Source organism: Panthera tigris, chromosome D3, assembly GCF_018350195.1.
Source record: "Panthera tigris isolate Pti1 chromosome D3, P.tigris_Pti1_mat1.1, whole genome shotgun sequence".
In the NCBI taxonomy this organism is placed as follows: domain Eukaryota; kingdom Metazoa; phylum Chordata; class Mammalia; order Carnivora; family Felidae; genus Panthera; species Panthera tigris.
Genome location: NC_056671.1, coordinates 16178950 through 16194848, shown reverse-complemented (window position 1 = coordinate 16194848; position 15899 = coordinate 16178950). Strand labels below are relative to the sequence as shown.

The 15899-nt window shown below is 49.5% G+C and overlaps 1 protein-coding gene across 2 annotated transcripts in view; it reads left to right on the top strand.

The window, feature by feature from the left end:
* Positions 1 to 15899, top strand: part of GCN1 (GCN1 activator of EIF2AK4) — a 57481-nt gene that overhangs the window by 12123 nt on the left and 29459 nt on the right. Inside the window, exons 6-25 of one of the 2 annotated variants that reach the window (XM_042961489.1) lie at positions 1714 to 1812; positions 1899 to 2033; positions 2902 to 2970; positions 3088 to 3196; positions 3664 to 3738; positions 4341 to 4469; positions 4994 to 5044; positions 5330 to 5428; positions 5648 to 5821; positions 7352 to 7504; positions 8650 to 8742; positions 9809 to 9884; positions 10033 to 10192; positions 11220 to 11409; positions 11509 to 11633; positions 12442 to 12620; positions 12919 to 13012; positions 14134 to 14247; positions 14340 to 14538; positions 15434 to 15589. In XM_042961489.1, the coding sequence (XP_042817423.1) occupies positions 1714 to 1812; positions 1899 to 2033; positions 2902 to 2970; positions 3088 to 3196; positions 3664 to 3738; positions 4341 to 4469; positions 4994 to 5044; positions 5330 to 5428; positions 5648 to 5821; positions 7352 to 7504; positions 8650 to 8742; positions 9809 to 9884; positions 10033 to 10192; positions 11220 to 11409; positions 11509 to 11633; positions 12442 to 12620; positions 12919 to 13012; positions 14134 to 14247; positions 14340 to 14538; positions 15434 to 15589 (2479 nt within the window). The remainder of the gene's footprint in view (positions 1 to 1713; positions 1813 to 1898; positions 2034 to 2901; positions 2971 to 3087; positions 3197 to 3663; positions 3739 to 4340; positions 4470 to 4993; positions 5045 to 5329; positions 5429 to 5647; positions 5822 to 7351; positions 7505 to 8649; positions 8743 to 9808; positions 9885 to 10032; positions 10193 to 11219; positions 11410 to 11508; positions 11634 to 12441; positions 12621 to 12918; positions 13013 to 14133; positions 14248 to 14339; positions 14539 to 15433; positions 15590 to 15899) is intronic. The other variant, XM_042961490.1, reaches the window with a different exon arrangement.

Here is a 15899-nt window from a genome sequence, read left to right as displayed (position 1 = left end):
CCCTAGCCACCTGGGTCCATCTATTACTAATTCCTTATCTGTGTAGATACATTCTCCGTATATACTGCTGAACAGGGTTTCTTACATAGTAGCATACTGAACATACTTTTTTCTTTCACCTTGTTTTTTTCTCTAAGCAGATTTAGAATTTGTTCCAGCATAGCATATAAAGAGGTTTTTTTTGTTTTTCTGTTTATTTATTATTTTCTAAAAATGTTTATTTATTTATTTTGGAGAGAGAGCATAAGCTGGGGAGGGGCAGAGAGAGAGGGAGACAAAGAATCCAAAGCAAACTCCAAGCTCTGGGCTGTCAGCACAGATCCTCACACGGGGCTCGAACTCAACCAACCACGAGATCATAACCTGAGCTGAAGTCGGATGCTTAACCGACTGAGCCACCCCGGTGCCCCTCTCTTTCTTTTTTTATTTTTTATTTTTATTTTTATTTTTTTTTTAACATTTTTATTTATTTTTGAGACAGAGAGAGACAGAGCATGAACGGGGGGAGGGCCAGAGAGAGAGGGAGACACAGAATCGGAAGCAGGCTCCAGGCTCTGAGCTGTCAGCACAGAGCCTGAGGCGGGGCTCGAACTCACGGACTGTGAGATCGTGACCCGAGCGAAGTCGGATGCTCAACTGACTGAGCCACCCAGGCGCCCCTCTTTCTTTTTTTAAATGTTTATTTATTTACTTTGAGAGAGAGCACACGTGTGTGCATAAGTGGGGGAGGGGCAGAGAGAGAGAGAGAAAGAATCCCAAGCAGGCTCCATGCTGACAGCATGGAGCCCGATGTGGGGCTTGAACCCATGAATCATGATATAACCTGAGCTGAAATCAAGAGTCTGACCCTCAACTGACTGAGCCACTCAGTTGCCCCAAGAATTTATCATTCTTTATGACTGTTTACTGATCCTCTGTGTGGAGGTATGGCAGTATATATAACTAATCCTCTGTTGGTGGCCATTTTTGTTGTTTACTGTTTTTTTTTATAGTAAGAGACAGTAAACAACAAAAATGACCATTAGTAGGCCTTTGAAGAACCTCATGCACCTGTTGTTTTGTGCGTGTGCAAATGGAGTACAGCCGACTTCTTAAGCACATGCTTTTTGTTAGGGTAGTAATTCAGACTGCTCACCAGTGATGGGTGTTTGTGGCACATAAAGTCTCTGAGGTTTTTTAGTTGAGCACCTATTATGTGTTTCACTCTGGGTTGGACAGTGAGCTCCACAGTCTGGGATCATCCTGTCGGTCTTCACTTCCATATCCAAAGTGCCCAGCATCGTGCCTGCCCTTTAGTCAGTATTCAGTAAGTATTTGTGGAATTAATGAAGGAAAAGTCAAGGCAGATATGAAACAGGATGCTTATCCTTTTCCTGCATGAGACTTACCTCACTGGAATTATATATTCTTGTGTGTTTATTTTGTAGTATCTTTTTCTCTCTCTGGACTCTAAAGTGCATGAAAATAGGGACCATGTCTGTCTCTTTTCTCTGTGTGTTTTCATTGTCTGACTCCTAGGTGCTCAACACTTATTAATGGCGTGTTCGAGTGAACAGATGTAATTCTGGGACAGGGCCATTTGGGGGGTGGGGGAGGGAAGAGGATCTCGCTGGAGTTGAGCGGGCCCGATGAAGGTCTTGGGCAGGCGGTGAGGGTCAGGGGGCCTCCACTCACGTTTCATGTCCTGACTCGAACCTGTCCCGGCCCTGACAGGTCGAGGTGCAGTGCCTGCTCCTGTTGGAGGTGCTGGGTGGCTCCCACAGGCACGCCGTCGATGGTGCTGTGAAGAAGCTCAGCAAGCTGTGGAAAGAGGTGATGGGAGGCATAGTGGGTGGTGCACACTGCTTCTGTGCCACCCTCCACCATGTGACACACCTGCTTTATTCTTTCCTCTTCAGAACCCCGGGCTGGTGGAGCAGTACTTGTCAGCCATTCTCAGCCTGGAACCCAACCAGAACTATGCAGGCATGCTGGGGCTGCTGGTGCAGTTTTGCACAAGCCACAAGGAGATGGATGTGGTCAACCGGCACAAGGCAGGTGGACTCACTGGAAGTGAGGAGGGGGATCTTATCTGGTCCTTGTGGCCCCAGCCCCTGGCCTTCTCTGAAGCCTGTTGGTTTTCTCCTATGAGACTCTGTCCTTTCTCCCTGATATATGAAGTTTGAGGAGCTGGCAAAGTTTTCCCTCCAGCTCTGGCTTGGGGTGAATCCTGGCATAGTTATTGGGATGATAATTTGCCTGTTCATGTAATGATTTAGTCTCCCACAGCTGAGCAGTTGCTATGTGCCAAGCACTGAGCCAGCTGTTGGGGTTGCAGCAGGGATCCAGGGAGGTGTGATCCCTGCTTCTGGGGAACTGAGTGTGAGGAGTCTGCCATCAGACAGACAGGCCGTCTGATTATATCTGTGATAAGAGCTACAAAGGAAAGGGCCAGGAAGCAGTAATACTCTATGTTGGGGCACCTGACAGGGCATGGGTCACGGGTACAGCTCTATTGAAGAAACTTAAAGGGTGAATAGGTGTTAGCAAGGTCAGGAGGTGAGGAGGGGTATTTTGGGCAGAGAAAGCCAGGCAGAGGAAGTGAGTGGGGTTGGAGAGGTGTGAGTGGTAGCCGCAGGTCAGCAGGCAGCCTGGGAGCCAGGCCAAGGACTTTGGACTGGATCCTAGCAGCTCTGGAAAGCTGTGGAAGGTTTTAAAATGATGAATGGTATGATCAATGAGCCCTCCGTATGTGATGCTGAAATTTAGGCGCTGATTTGTATTTTATTTGTTCATGTATGCATGTATGTATTTTATTTTTTATGGATTTGTAGTTTTTAGAGGCACTCCCACAAAAGGGATCTTTTAGGCCAGTGATGAGATACTCAGAATATTGGTCTGACCAGTCTTTGTACTCTGTAGAGTGCCCTATTGGATTTTTATATGAAGAACATCCTGATGAGCAAAGTAAAGCCTCAGAAGTATCTATTGGTGAGTGAGAAGTAGACCTTACCTGGACAAGCTAAATCCCATTTAAATTCTTATTCAGAGCTGTCCTGTATTCTTGGTCTGTTCCCATGAAGTCTGGGTGCCTGACTCTCTTTGTAGGATAACTGTGCCCCTCTGCTCCGATACATGTCTCACTCGGAATTTAAGGATCTGATACTGCCCACCATACAGAAGTCCTTACTGAGAAGTCCAGAGAATGTTATTGAAAGTAGGTCGCTGCCAGACAGGATGGTGGGAGGGAGCTGGGTTGCCTGATGAGCTGCATCTCTGGTGCCTGGCCGCAGAAGTGGTGGGGATGGGGTGAAGGATGTATTCACTGTTTACCTCATCGGGACCTTGGGAGAGAGATCAGGGACCCTTTTGAGAATATGTGGAAAGTCCTGGGCCCTCTTGCTAAAAGGACGTACAAAAGTATATCGGCCTGGAATACTGCAAACAATTTTAGAGGTCCAAGAACCTTCTGGAAACCATTCAGGTGAAGAACCTCTGCTCTAGACAGTTTGAACTTGTTGTGGAGGTGGCACTTGAAACTATAGGGGCAAAGGTGTGACCACTCACATGACTTTATGGAGATGAAGAATGGTTGCTTTGGTGCGGCGCATTGGCTGGGGACTAGGGCAGAAGTAGACATTTATACCTAATATAGACATGGTGTGTATTTTCTGTCCTCCTTAGCTATCTCCAGTCTGCTGGCGTCAGTGACTCTTGATCTCAGCCAGTATGCCCTGGACATCGTGAAAGGACTGGCTAGTGAGTATCCTGACCCCTCTCTAGCCCCTGGGATGGCACCTGGGGTTTTGGATGTGTTTTCCCAATTATTTTAGGAAAAAGGGCAGGGACAGCTCAGTCTAGAAATAAATCACATTTGGGACGCCTGGCTGGCTCAGAGTGTGCAGCTCCTAATGTCAGGGTTGTGAGTTTGATACCCGTGTTGGGTGTAGAAATTACTTTAAAATCTTAAGAAAGAAAGAAAGAAATTACATTTGCAAAATTTCTTTCTTGATACTCTTTTAATGTTTGTTTATTTGAGAGAGGGAGAGGGAGAGAGAGAGAGAGAAAGAATGTGAGCAGGGGAGGGGCAGAGAGAGAGGGAGGCAGAGAATCCGAAGCAGGCTCCAGGCTCCAAGCTGTCAGCACAGAGCCCAATGTTGGGCTTGAACTCACAAACCGTGAGATCGTGATCTGAGCCAAAGTTGGACACTTAACCCACTGAGCTACCCAGGTGCCCCGAGCTTCTTTATAACGAGAACACCGAGCTCATGGATGGAAAAATTAGGAACATGGAAAGACAAAGATGAAAGCTTGGATCCTCAGCTCTCAGCACTTTCTGAGCTGCAGCTCTCTGTGTCCAGGTCAGCTCAAGTCCAACAGTCCCCGCCTGATGGATGAGGCTGTGCTGGCACTGCGGAACCTGGCTCGCCAGTGCAGTGACTCTTCTGCGACAGAAGCCCTGACCAGGCACCTGTTTGCTATCCTTGGTGGTGAGTAAGCCTTCCTGGCCATGAGAATGGCTGACCTGTGGGGCCGGAACCTGCCTGGGACTTGGGGCTCTGAGTCTGCTTATGTCAAGGCCGTGTGGCCAGGAGAAGGCTCTCAGTAGAATGAGACATGGGAAGTGAACATAAGCATGCACAGGGCAGTGTAGATGGGGGCGATCTCTTTTTTTTTTTTAATTTTTTTTAAGCGTAGACATTATCGTATGCATAAAGGGAAACACTAGAGGGAAATACCCCAGAATGTTCATAACGTTTTTGGGTAGTGGGCATGTGGGTGAGTTTTAAATGCTTTCCTTTATATTTTTTGTTTCTCAAATTTTCTGTAAGAGCCAAACTACTGTTCTAATCAGGAAAAAGTCTAGGAAATGTTATAAACCCAGCTTCACAATAGAAAGTCTATTTCTGGAATCAGAAGCTGTTTCTTGGTGTCACACACATGACCACATTAGTCACCCCCATGGGAAACGTGGCAGACGTGGAGTTTGAATCTTTGCCGTCTCTCCTCTCAGGCTCGGAGGGAAAACTGACCATTGTAGCCCAGAAGATCAGCGTCCTCTCAGGTATAGTAAGGCAGGTCTGTCATTGGATCTTGACTCCTCTGATAATCCTGGACATCGCAGCCTGGCTTCCAGGACTCTGCTGCCTGCCTGTGTGGCAGGTGGGACTTGTTTGGGTCTAGCGAGAGGGAGGCCTGGCTTCCCTAAAAGGCAGGTCATCTGGAGGGGGGATTGAGGGAAAGGCACTAATGGCCAGGGGAGAGGCATGGCCGCTAGGGAAGTGGGCAGCAGCAGGAAGACTCCTGTGTTTGTGGTTTTGTGCTGAGCAGGAAATCCCCTGCCTTACAGGGATCGGGAGTGTCAGTCATCACGTGGTGTCTGGGCCTTCTAGTCAAGTCCTGAATGGGACTGTGGCTGAGCTGTTCATTCCGTTCCTCCAGCAAGAAGGTAACTGTGCAGCATGGTAAGGATGCAGTCTGGATCCCCTCTTGACTCCGGTTTTCACAGCCAGAGCTGCCTGCCATGAACCCCTTCTGAAGGCAGACCTCCCCTGAAGCATCACGGCTTCCTCCCCCTCGTACCCTTGCTTGCTTTCGGGTGCTGGTGGCAGCGATTGGACATGGGCCTGAGATGCTGAACTGACTGGATTTCTGCTTCTTGCCCTAGTTCATGAAGGCACCTTGGTGCACGCTGTCTCTGTCCTGGCTCTCTGGTGTAACCGGTTCACCACGGAAGTGCCCAAGAAGCTCACCGAATGGTTCAAGAAAGCCTTCAGCCTTAAAACCTCCACCTCTGCAGTGCGGCATGCCTACCTGCAGTGCATGCTGGCCTGCTTCCGAGGTGAGATGCCTCCCCTGCAGGGGTGACCGAGTCTTCTGGGCATTGTCACCGTCCCCAGCTTTCTCATTCAGTCCAGCTTACTTTGCACCACTTCTTTGAGCCTCTGGGAGCCTCGGGCTTAATCATCCACAAAGCCTGGATCAGTGCCCAGTCTTCACAGCAGACTTTGACTTCTCTCCCATATCACACCTTCAAGTTACAAAGCTTCATTCAGAGAGGACCCAGGACTAGAACCTGTCACTATATTATCTGAAATCATGGGCAAGGGATTGTGAGTTGGCTGATTGAAAAAGTCCAACTTCATGGATACTTTACGTTGGACTTACTGGAAAGCAAGCACTGCCCTTTCTTCAGGGCTGACAAACCTGTTATTTGGGCATGGGCATCTACCTCTTTCCCAGGCAAAGCTGGGGGAAACTTTCCAATCTGCATAGGATCTGTGATCTCCTTGATTTCCAAGGTAGAAATCTCTAGTGTTAATTTCTACCTCTTGTATAGGCTATACTTCTTTTAAATTTTTTTCTTTTTAATTTTTATAGACAGAGGACATGAGCTGGGGAGGGGGGCAGAGGGAGAGAGAGAGAGAATTTTAAGCAGGCTTCCCACTCAGTGCAGAGCCTGACACAGGGCTCACTCCCATGACCCTGGGATCATGATCTGAGCCAAAATCGGGAGTGGGATGCTCAACCTACTAAGTCACCCAGGCACCCCAGGCTAGTATTTGTTTTTTTAAAAAGCTTACGCTTGTGATGAGCTGTGTTTAAAGAAATGTCTAGGAGATTCCACAGAAGGGTGTCCCTTGTCTACAGGGCCTGTACTCTCTATGTCAGTTTACAGTTTTGCTGCATTGACCAATCTTGATTTAGATTGAGTTCTAGATAGCAGAGACTTGGTTTAAACTAGTCTCTTCAGCTTCAGCTGTTTCTACTTGCCACTTTTAAAGTACACATAATATAAAAGAAGCCATTAAAATAAACATTTTTTTAGATTCAAATGCATGACCTCATCCAAATGAAATATGTGTTTTATTGTAGAATGTTCTTATATAACGCTTTAATAGTTAAGAAAACATCGGTTTAGCTGTACTTTTTAACAATTCTACTTAAAAAATTTTTTTTTTAAATTTTAATGAAGTGGGTTTAGTTAATAGGTCAATAGGTTGGTTCTGGTTTTGGAATTTGGGTCGTGAGCTTGTCTGGTGTAGGGGAAGAGCCCCAGAAAGAAATTGCTAGGTTTGCGATAGGCCCTGGCTCTCCTCCGACCAGCTATGTGCCCTTGGGCAACTTACTTAACCTGTCTCCGTCTCTTTCCTTACCCATCAAACGGATAACTGAACTATTGGATTTGCAATGATCCTTCTAGCTCTAACATTGTGGTTGTTGGGTTTACTTCTAGTTCCCCTACTTCACAGCATTTAACAGGGTAACTGAAGGGCTTTAGCATTTCAGACCTCAGTGGATAATTCCTTTCTTGAGTAATCTTGTCACCCCTGACAAGGAGTTTTGTAAAGTGCTGGTCCTCTCTCCACAGGTGACACACTATTGCAGGCCCTGGACTTACTGCCTTTGCTCATCCAGACAGTGGAGAAGGCAGCCTCCCAGAGCACTCAGGTTCCCACAGTCACTGAAGGGGTGGCTGCAGCCTTGCTGCTCTCGAAGCTTTCGGTGGCTGACTCGCAGGCTGGTAAGGGTCTAAGCTTGTCCAGGATGGTAGCAGATGATGCCTCATTCAGAGTCCTTGGGAGGAGTGTCTTGATGTTTAGGATTTCACAGGATCAGCTTGGTCACCACCACACTGGGCAGCCACAGGGATGCCTCAGGGTCACACTAGGGATGTGTGCAGGGATGAATCTTAGGGTCACACCAGGAGATGGGAATACGGCCAGTGACTCTTGTCACTGTCCTCCTTTGCACTTTTGCTCAAGTGCTCTGGGACAGGGTTTGTATATAATGTCCAGACTGACCTGGGTTTAGTATAGTGGGACTTTTTTAGAGTGTACCTTGAAAAGCTTCCCCCTAGCCAGTCTTCTTCTACTGAAGATACTGAATATGCCTTGGAAAAGATTCCAAATTGGCACAACCAAAAGAGCTTTCTCTTTCTTTTTGTGGCTTCCTGGTATTCCATGCTTGCTTTAGTGCATGTCCTACTCTGGCTGCAGACATATGTGAACTTATTCCTGTGGTTAGAAATGGAGTTCAGCTCTTCTATACCATTGGGTGCCGTCTGTGTAAATTCCAGAACTCTGCGCTGCCTTGGCAGGAAGGCAGAGATGAACATGACCGCGATTCCACAAATTTTAAGCTGCTTTACTCTAGTGAGAGGAGATGCAAAAGTATGTCCGTTGTTTGAGGTAAAATGTGGCAGTAAAGCAGTTTTGAAGAAGGGATTCCTTTTGGTTTAGGTGCTGGCTGTCAGGAAAGGCTTCACAAAGGAGCCTTTGGACTAGGGTTCTGAAGGAAGGATTTCACCAGCTGGAAGGGTGTGAGTTCAGATCAGCCTCAGCCAGGGAGAGCACGATGTGTGAACAAGTGTTTCAGCTTGGCAGCTGGAGTAGGTGGGACTTCAGGTGGGATATGTTTGCCTGGGCCTCTGTAGGCAGCAGATGGTTTTCATGTAGGCATTGACACCAGAAGGACTGGTTAGTTCTCAGAATGGGGAGGAGGTGGGCAGTGAGGCTAGGGGTGACCCATCCATGCTGGGGGAGCATTGCTGCCTGCTGCAAAGCAGGGTCTGTCCACGTAGCTGGCCCCAGCAGCTTCAGGATGGAGGGGACCAACCCTGGCAGATGGAGTGAGCTATGTCATGGAGTGACCTTTTGTTTCTTGCAGAGGCCAAACTGAGTGGTTTCTGGCAGCTGATTGTAGATGAGAAGAAACAGATTTTCACTTCTGAGAAATTCCTGCTCATGGCTTCAGAGGATGGTGAGTGACTTAGTTGGACTTTCTTGAACTTGAGGTTGGGCCCGAGTCTCTCTGGCGGGTCTTCAGAGAGGACCCTTCCCTGACTGCCTGTTGCCTCGACCAGTCAGCTAAGCAAAAACTGGACCAGAGTGCTGTGGTCAGCAGCTGGGCCGTCAGCCGCCGTGGGAATGAATGCACCCCTGTGGGGCTTGGAAGGCTGGGGAATGGGGGAGTTTGTGGAGACAGAGTGCTAATGGTTGTGAGGCTGCAGTATTAGGTTTAATTATAGCTGATTGGGTAATTGGTGCTGTCTCGGAGGTTTTCTTGTGTTATTACAAGGCAGCTGAGAAACTATGGTGGAGTGTGGCTGGCTGCACTCCCCCACCAGGAGACACAAAACTACTGGTTTCTCTCCCGGCAGAGAAGGAACAGTTGATCTTTAAATGTAGGTTTAAAATTCTGGGTTGCCTTAGGGGTGTCTGCTGCTAATCAGTGATTTGAAAAGTCTTTTGATTCACAAATCACAACATCCAATTATAAACGAGCTGAAACTGTTAGTCACTTCCTGATTTAAAAAAAAAATTAGTTCTTGTATAGGAAATACACTCACATAATTCAAAAATAAAAGATCCAAGAGGGCCTACGTTGAAAATCATACCCCTGCTTTGATCTCTGGCCACCCAGTGTCCCTGGCCATGGAGAACCAGTTATATTAGCTTCTGTGTATCCTTGATATTTTACACTTTATACCAGCAAATGTCTTTTTGTGTTAGTTCTTCACTTTTTTTACACAAATGGTAGCCTGCCTGCCATACACATTGTGCTATGTAGACTTGGCAATCATTCTACTTCAGTATGTGAGTGTCCTCACCCTCTTTTTTAGAACTGCATAGTAATTTTTAATTAGAATGAAGCGTTATATTTTTAATCAGTCCAAAATACTTGTGTACATTGTCAGCAAAAAAGGAACTTCAGATCCAGTGATAATCACATTTACGTTTTGGTGTTCATTTTCCAGGCCTTTTCAGTTCCTTCTGGATGCGTTCTGTATTTTAAAAACACTTCTGCTGTTTGTCTCCCCTCCTAGCCCTGTGTACTGTGCTGCATCTGACAGAGAGACTTTTCCTTGATCACCCGCATAGACTCACAGGCAACAAAGTTCAGTACGTGAGGCCTGTTTACCTTCCCCTTGGGCCACATGGGGCAGACCGCGGCAGGAGCCTGAGAAACAGCGTGTGTGCAGGGTGGGAGGGCTGGCTGCGGAGAGCCCACATCCACCCTCCCCAGGGTGCTACGTCCTTGTGCTTGCAGGCAGTACCATCGGGCTCTGGTGGCCGTGCTCCTGAGTCGTACCTGGCGTGTGCGCAGGCAGGCCCAGCACACGGTCCGGAAGCTGCTGTCCTCTCTCGGGGGCTTTAAGCTGGCATTTGGACTCCTGGAGGAGCTGAAGGCTGTCCTCAGTTCTCACAAGGTGAGGGCAGCTGGGGTCCAGAACCTGGGGCTCACTGACCCACTTAGCCCACCCCAGTTATGCCATGGGAGTTTGCTGGTCTCTTCCTGTGCTGTTCTCACTGAGACACTTGTGTGATGCCAGAATCTTCTGCCCTACCCTTGAAGCTCTGGTAACATCTTATTTCATATAATTTCTTTGTCTTTTCAGAGATGCTTTTCTTGTCAGAATTGTGACCTGTGGTTGAATCTTTTTATCACTGAGTAATGGAATAACACTTTCTTTTTAAAGCACTTTATAATTTTTAGAGCATTTGCAACCCATTCTCTCTTTTGCTTTTTTCACACTGCTGTTACAAGGCAGGTAGGCTATGGGGCGCTTGGGTGGCTCGGTCAGTTAACATCCAACTCTTGATCTCGGCTCAGGTCATGATCCCATGGCTGTGGGATCAGGCCCCACCTTGGGCTCTGCACTGAGCATGGAGCCTACTTAAGATTTTCTCTCCCTTTGCCCCCTTCCCCTGCTCATGCATTCTCCCCCTCTCTCTCCCTTACTCTCAAAAAAAAAAAAAAAAAAAAAGGCAGGCTAAATATCTTTATTTTATATGAATTGTCCAGGGTTCCAGCAGCTGAAATGACTTGCCCAGCGTCCCCCACCACTGGGTGACAGAAGTGAGAGTAGACCCCAAAGACCAGGTCCCTTTTCAGTGCTCTTTGTACTCCGTGTCCCTCCCTCCCTAATCCCGCTTGAGGGATGTGGGCCAGTGACAGACTTGTGGTCTCTCTGGCTGGGTCTCCTGGACCAATTTCTGTGGCCACCTTTCTCCCCATGGGCTTTTTAGGTGCAGGGTCAGTTGTGCTTCCTCCTTCCAGGCACATCTCACAGCCTGCAAGTCCCATGCAGGGAGCTGGGCATATCTCTACTCCAGCAGGAACCCCAGAGAACACCATGTGTGAAAGGCAGCCGTGCCCCTGGCATCTTTGTCTCTTGTGTGCCAGGCCTGCACAGGGTGCTGAGTAGTGGGGGCTGATGAGTTGTTTCCTTGCAGGTGCTACCTTTAGAGGCTCTGGTGACTGATGCTGGGGAGGTGACTGAGGCAGGCAAGGCCTATGTACCTCCGAGGGTCCTGCAGGAGGCTCTTTGTGTCATCTCTGGGGTGCCAGGACTAGAGGGTGACATTACCAACACTGAACAGCTGGCCCAGGAGATGCTGATCATCTCTCATCACCCATCCTTAGGTCTGTGCCTGGGGCGAGTGTGGGAGGGGCAGGGACTCCACTGGGCAGGATGAGGGTAGGCTGGGCAGAAGGCCTCAAATTGCTCCCCCTTCCCTTCAGTGGCAGTGCAGTCTGGACTCTGGCCAGCGCTCCTTGCCAGGATGAAGATTGACCTCGAAGCCTTCATTACCAGGCACTTGGATCAGATCATCCCTAGGATCACCATGCAGAGTCCCCTGAACCAGGTGATTGGCATATGGACTAGTTCTGGCCTCACGTCAGAGTGTCAGAGGGAGGATTCAACGAAAGAGGTGCAGGTGTGGTGAAACGTGGCCTTGGACCCTTGGGTTGCAAGTGACAGAAAATGCAAACATGATTTAAGCACAAGAGGGAGCTTCCTGCCTCTTCTCACTGCTGAGTCACAGGATATGACTGGCTCTGCACGATGCTGGCTACGGGGACTCAGATGTTATCTTCAGGACACTGTAGGTGGTGTCTCTCTTACTCTCTGCCATCTCTCTGTCTCTTCCATCTGTGTCTCATCTCTGCTCTCCATGATGGGGGCTTCATTCCCCAACAGTCTCTTCCTCCCTGGTAGCAGGGCAGCTGACACACTTCCAGGCTTATAGCTTGTCCCTATCAGCCCAAGTGAGAAAAGCTTGTGTTTTCCAATCATTTAAACTGGCATGGGGTCTCACTGCCCTTGTTGACCTGATTTGGGGCCTGTGCTTGTTTCTGAGCCTGTCCTTTTGGGCTGTGTCATATGCCCACCTCTGGAAAAGGTGGGGGCAGCTTCACTTGCACCACAGAGATTGAGAGTAGAGAAGTGTGTCACCCAGTCAGGGTGCTGGTACCAGACCAAGCGGGAAATGCTTCCTGGGAAGGCAGGCACACACTCCTACTGTTTACGCCGGGTGGGGGGGGGGGGGCAATGCTCAGAAAGAGCAGGTCGTGGCAAGAAGAAGAAGAGCTGGTAGCCAGGGTGTTTAGGCATGGCAGGACCCCTGTCCAGTGCCGGTCTTGGTGCATCCTGACCCTGTCTGTGTTTGACAGTCTTCCATGAATGCCATGGGCTCCCTCTCCGTCCTGTCCCCGGACCGGGTCCTTCCACAGCTCATCAGCACCATCACTGCCTCCGTGCAGAACCCTGCATTGCGCCAGGTGACACGGGAGGAGTTTGCCATTATGCAGACTCCTGCCGGCGAGCTGTATGACAAGTCTATCATCCAGAGGTGAGCCCCCACTCATGGGCTCAGTTGCCCCAAGCCTTAGTTTTCTTACCTATAAGAGAGAGAGGCCTCCGTTACAGGGTTGTTGCAAGGAATCAATTAAACCACTTTTCCATTCGTTGGACAAGTACTGCTCTGTTCCAGGCACATGCTTAGGCTTGGGATACAAGAGCATTTCAAGTCTCTGGTACTTTCCTGGTGCATACAACTTCAAAGCTAGCTGGGGTTTCACTACTGGTGGGAGGCTGGAGGACCTGGTGGCTGTTTTGAAGCTGGCTGATCACCTGCTTTGATGTTTCAGTGCCCAGCAGGACAGCATAAAGAAGGCCAACATGAAGCGAGAGAACAAAGCTTATTCCTTTAAGGAGCAGATCATTGAGCTGGAGCTCAAGGAGGTGAGTACATGGAAGCATTACACGTGAGGTGGCTGCTGAGCTTTGTGGCCTCAGGCTGGTGACTTTCCCTGCTTTGTGTATACCGTTCCTTGGGGTCATCCTGATGCCCATGGCACACTCTTCTGACCCCTCCACCAGTCCGGGGTCCCCCTACCACCCTTTTTACTTAACCCTTTCTTTAGCTTTTTCTACCCCTCAACTCAAGGAAGACAAATTTCTCTCTCTGCTGAGGGCCAGTTCCTACCTTCCTCCCACCAAATGGTGTGACTTGATTCCATGCCTGTTACCCCACCTCCTAGAGGCTGGGACCCGTCTTTCCTCCTGAGAGAATGCATAGGGCCTGGCCCTATGTAGCTTTTGGGGAATTGTGTATTTGGCTTGTTAACCGAGCCGATTCTGACAGCAGAGCAGGTCCCTTTACCAGACTGGGGCCTTTACCACACCTTGTCTCCCTTGTCCCCCTCTCAGGCAACCACCCTGCCCACCCAGTCCAGAGTAGACCCCACCCCTCTTCCCGCTTACTGTGCAGCATATTTCATTTCTTCATTTATAACCTTCATCCCGCTGTCAAGTCACCCTGTTCATGTTCATTGCTTGTCTTCGCCCACTAGATTGTGAGCTCCGTGAGGGCAGAGACTTGGCCTTCTTCCCCGCAGTATCCCCAGCATCTAGAGCAGTGCCTGGCGCAATGGAGGTGCTCAATAAATGCTTGTTGAATGAATGAGTGATTTCTTGGCCTTTTTTAGGCTCCAACTTATACTAGGGGAGAGCATCTGTGGGAGGGAGGCTAAGGTTTAGAATCTGAAGCTGCATGGGTAGGATACCCTTCCCAGCTCACTGAGGGAGTTTTCGTTTTCCTAACATATTAAAGGCTCTTCTTGCCTTTGTCAATAGAGAATGCAATAAGAAATTACTTCTCTACTGCTGTCTCCATCCTTTGGAAACCAGGTGGCTGTGGACTTTGTGGGAGGTGGGGGAGGCCACGTGGCAGGTTTGGGGGCCCAAGTCACAGACTTTGGGCTGGTATGGTGCTGATTGTGGGACAGATCTCACTCCCTACTCTGTGGTAGGGAGGGAGGTCTGTTCCCTGGAGACGGAATTGGTTTGCTCGTTGCCTTTAGGAGATAAAGAAGAAGAAAGGTATAAAAGAGGAGGTGCAGCTGACCAGTAAGCAGAAGGAGATGCTGCAGGCCCAGCTGGACAAGGAGGCGCAGGTCCGGAGGCGGCTGCAGGAGGTGAGTGGCTGCTGCTACCATAGGCTAGACCTGCCCCTTGCTGTCCGGAGCAGGCCCTGCTGACCTGCCTCCTCGGCCAACTCTGCTTGCAGCTGGACGGTGAGCTGGAGGCAGCGCTGGGCCTGCTGGACACCATCCTCGCCAAGAACCCATCTGGCCTGACCCAGTATATCCCTGTTTTGGTCGACTCTTTCCTGCCCTTGCTGAAATCTCCCCTGGCTGCTCCGAGGATCAAGAACCCTTTCCTGTCCTTGGCTGCCTGCGTCATGCCCCCTAGGCTCAAGGCTTTGGGTTAGTTCTTGTTTGCTGGCTGTGGGTGGGGCCCACGGCAGCTCGGGAGGGGGTGGGAGATGCCCCTGAGCGCCTGTGGGGAGGCACATGGTGGTCTAGGCTACCGACTTCTGTTTCCATAGGGAAGCAGCCTTGGAACCCCAAGCTGTATATCCTTGGGATCGACATGGAGCTCCCTCCTCTGTCCTCCCTCCTGTTTTATGTCTGTTGGTCCCTTCACTCTGAGTACAGACTTCTAAACACTAATCAGTGTGGTCTTTCTGTAACAATTTTAAAACTAATCAGTCAGAAATTCAGTGGCAATGGGGTTGGTTTGGTGCCACGTGGCTGGTCAGTGCAGCTCAGAGCTCCTGAGCAGCCACGTGTCCGTGATGAGAGGTCTCTGTGACCCTTAGCTTTTTGTTAGCTATGGAGATACAAAGACCAGGTAGTGGCTGGGTGTTATGGTGGCCTCACTCTCGTGGGTTAATGGCCTTAAGCAGACTTTCTAGCTTAAAGGGTATATTCCTACGGGTGTGAGGCTAGAATCTGGGAACGGTTCTGAGTGGAAAAGTTAGTTGGTGCTTATGGAGCCTGCCAAAACTGTTAATGGCTGGCTGGGCTTATTACATGGAAGGTGGGAGCTCCAAATGGGTAGAGCTTTACCCTTTCTGAACAACTCTGGGCTCACACTTTTAACTTCTTAAGTGTTGGAAGGACAGCTCCTGCTGGCCTACATGCCCCCCCCCCCCCCCCCCCCACCCAGTGCTAACATGAAATGAGAAATTAGGTTTGGCACCGCAGAACTAGGATTAAGGGATAACGTGCCTCTACCTGGGGGCCCTGGTTTGTGCCCAGGCCGGATTCTGTGTCTTTGTATCGGTCATTCCCTTTGGGTCCCTTCTGTTGGACATAGGCACTTTGGTGAGCCATGTGACTTTACGCCTGCTGAAGCCAGAGTGTGCCCTGGATAAGTCATGGTGCCAGGAAGAGCTGTCGGTGGCCGTGAAGAGGGCGGTGACCCTGCTGCATAGCCACACCATCACCAGCAGGGTGGGCAAGGGTGAGCCAGGTGAGGAACAGGGCAGGTAAGGGCAGCGGGCACGAGGTGGTATATGCCGGTGCAGCAAGTTCGTGAGCCTCAATGTCCCCCAGGGCTTCCTGCAGCTGTGGCCTTGGGCAAGTCACTTTCCTTCTTGGCCTTCATTTCCTCCTCTGAAAAATGGGGGGTTGGACCAGATGGAGAATTTCTGAGTCCTGGTATTCTGTGAGCTACTGTGACCCCTCCCCGCCTTGGGAACCTCCTTCTTGTCACTGGAATCTACCTGTGTGTTTTACCTTTCTCATCCTGGAACTGGGCAGTGTTTGGGGTAGGAGCATGA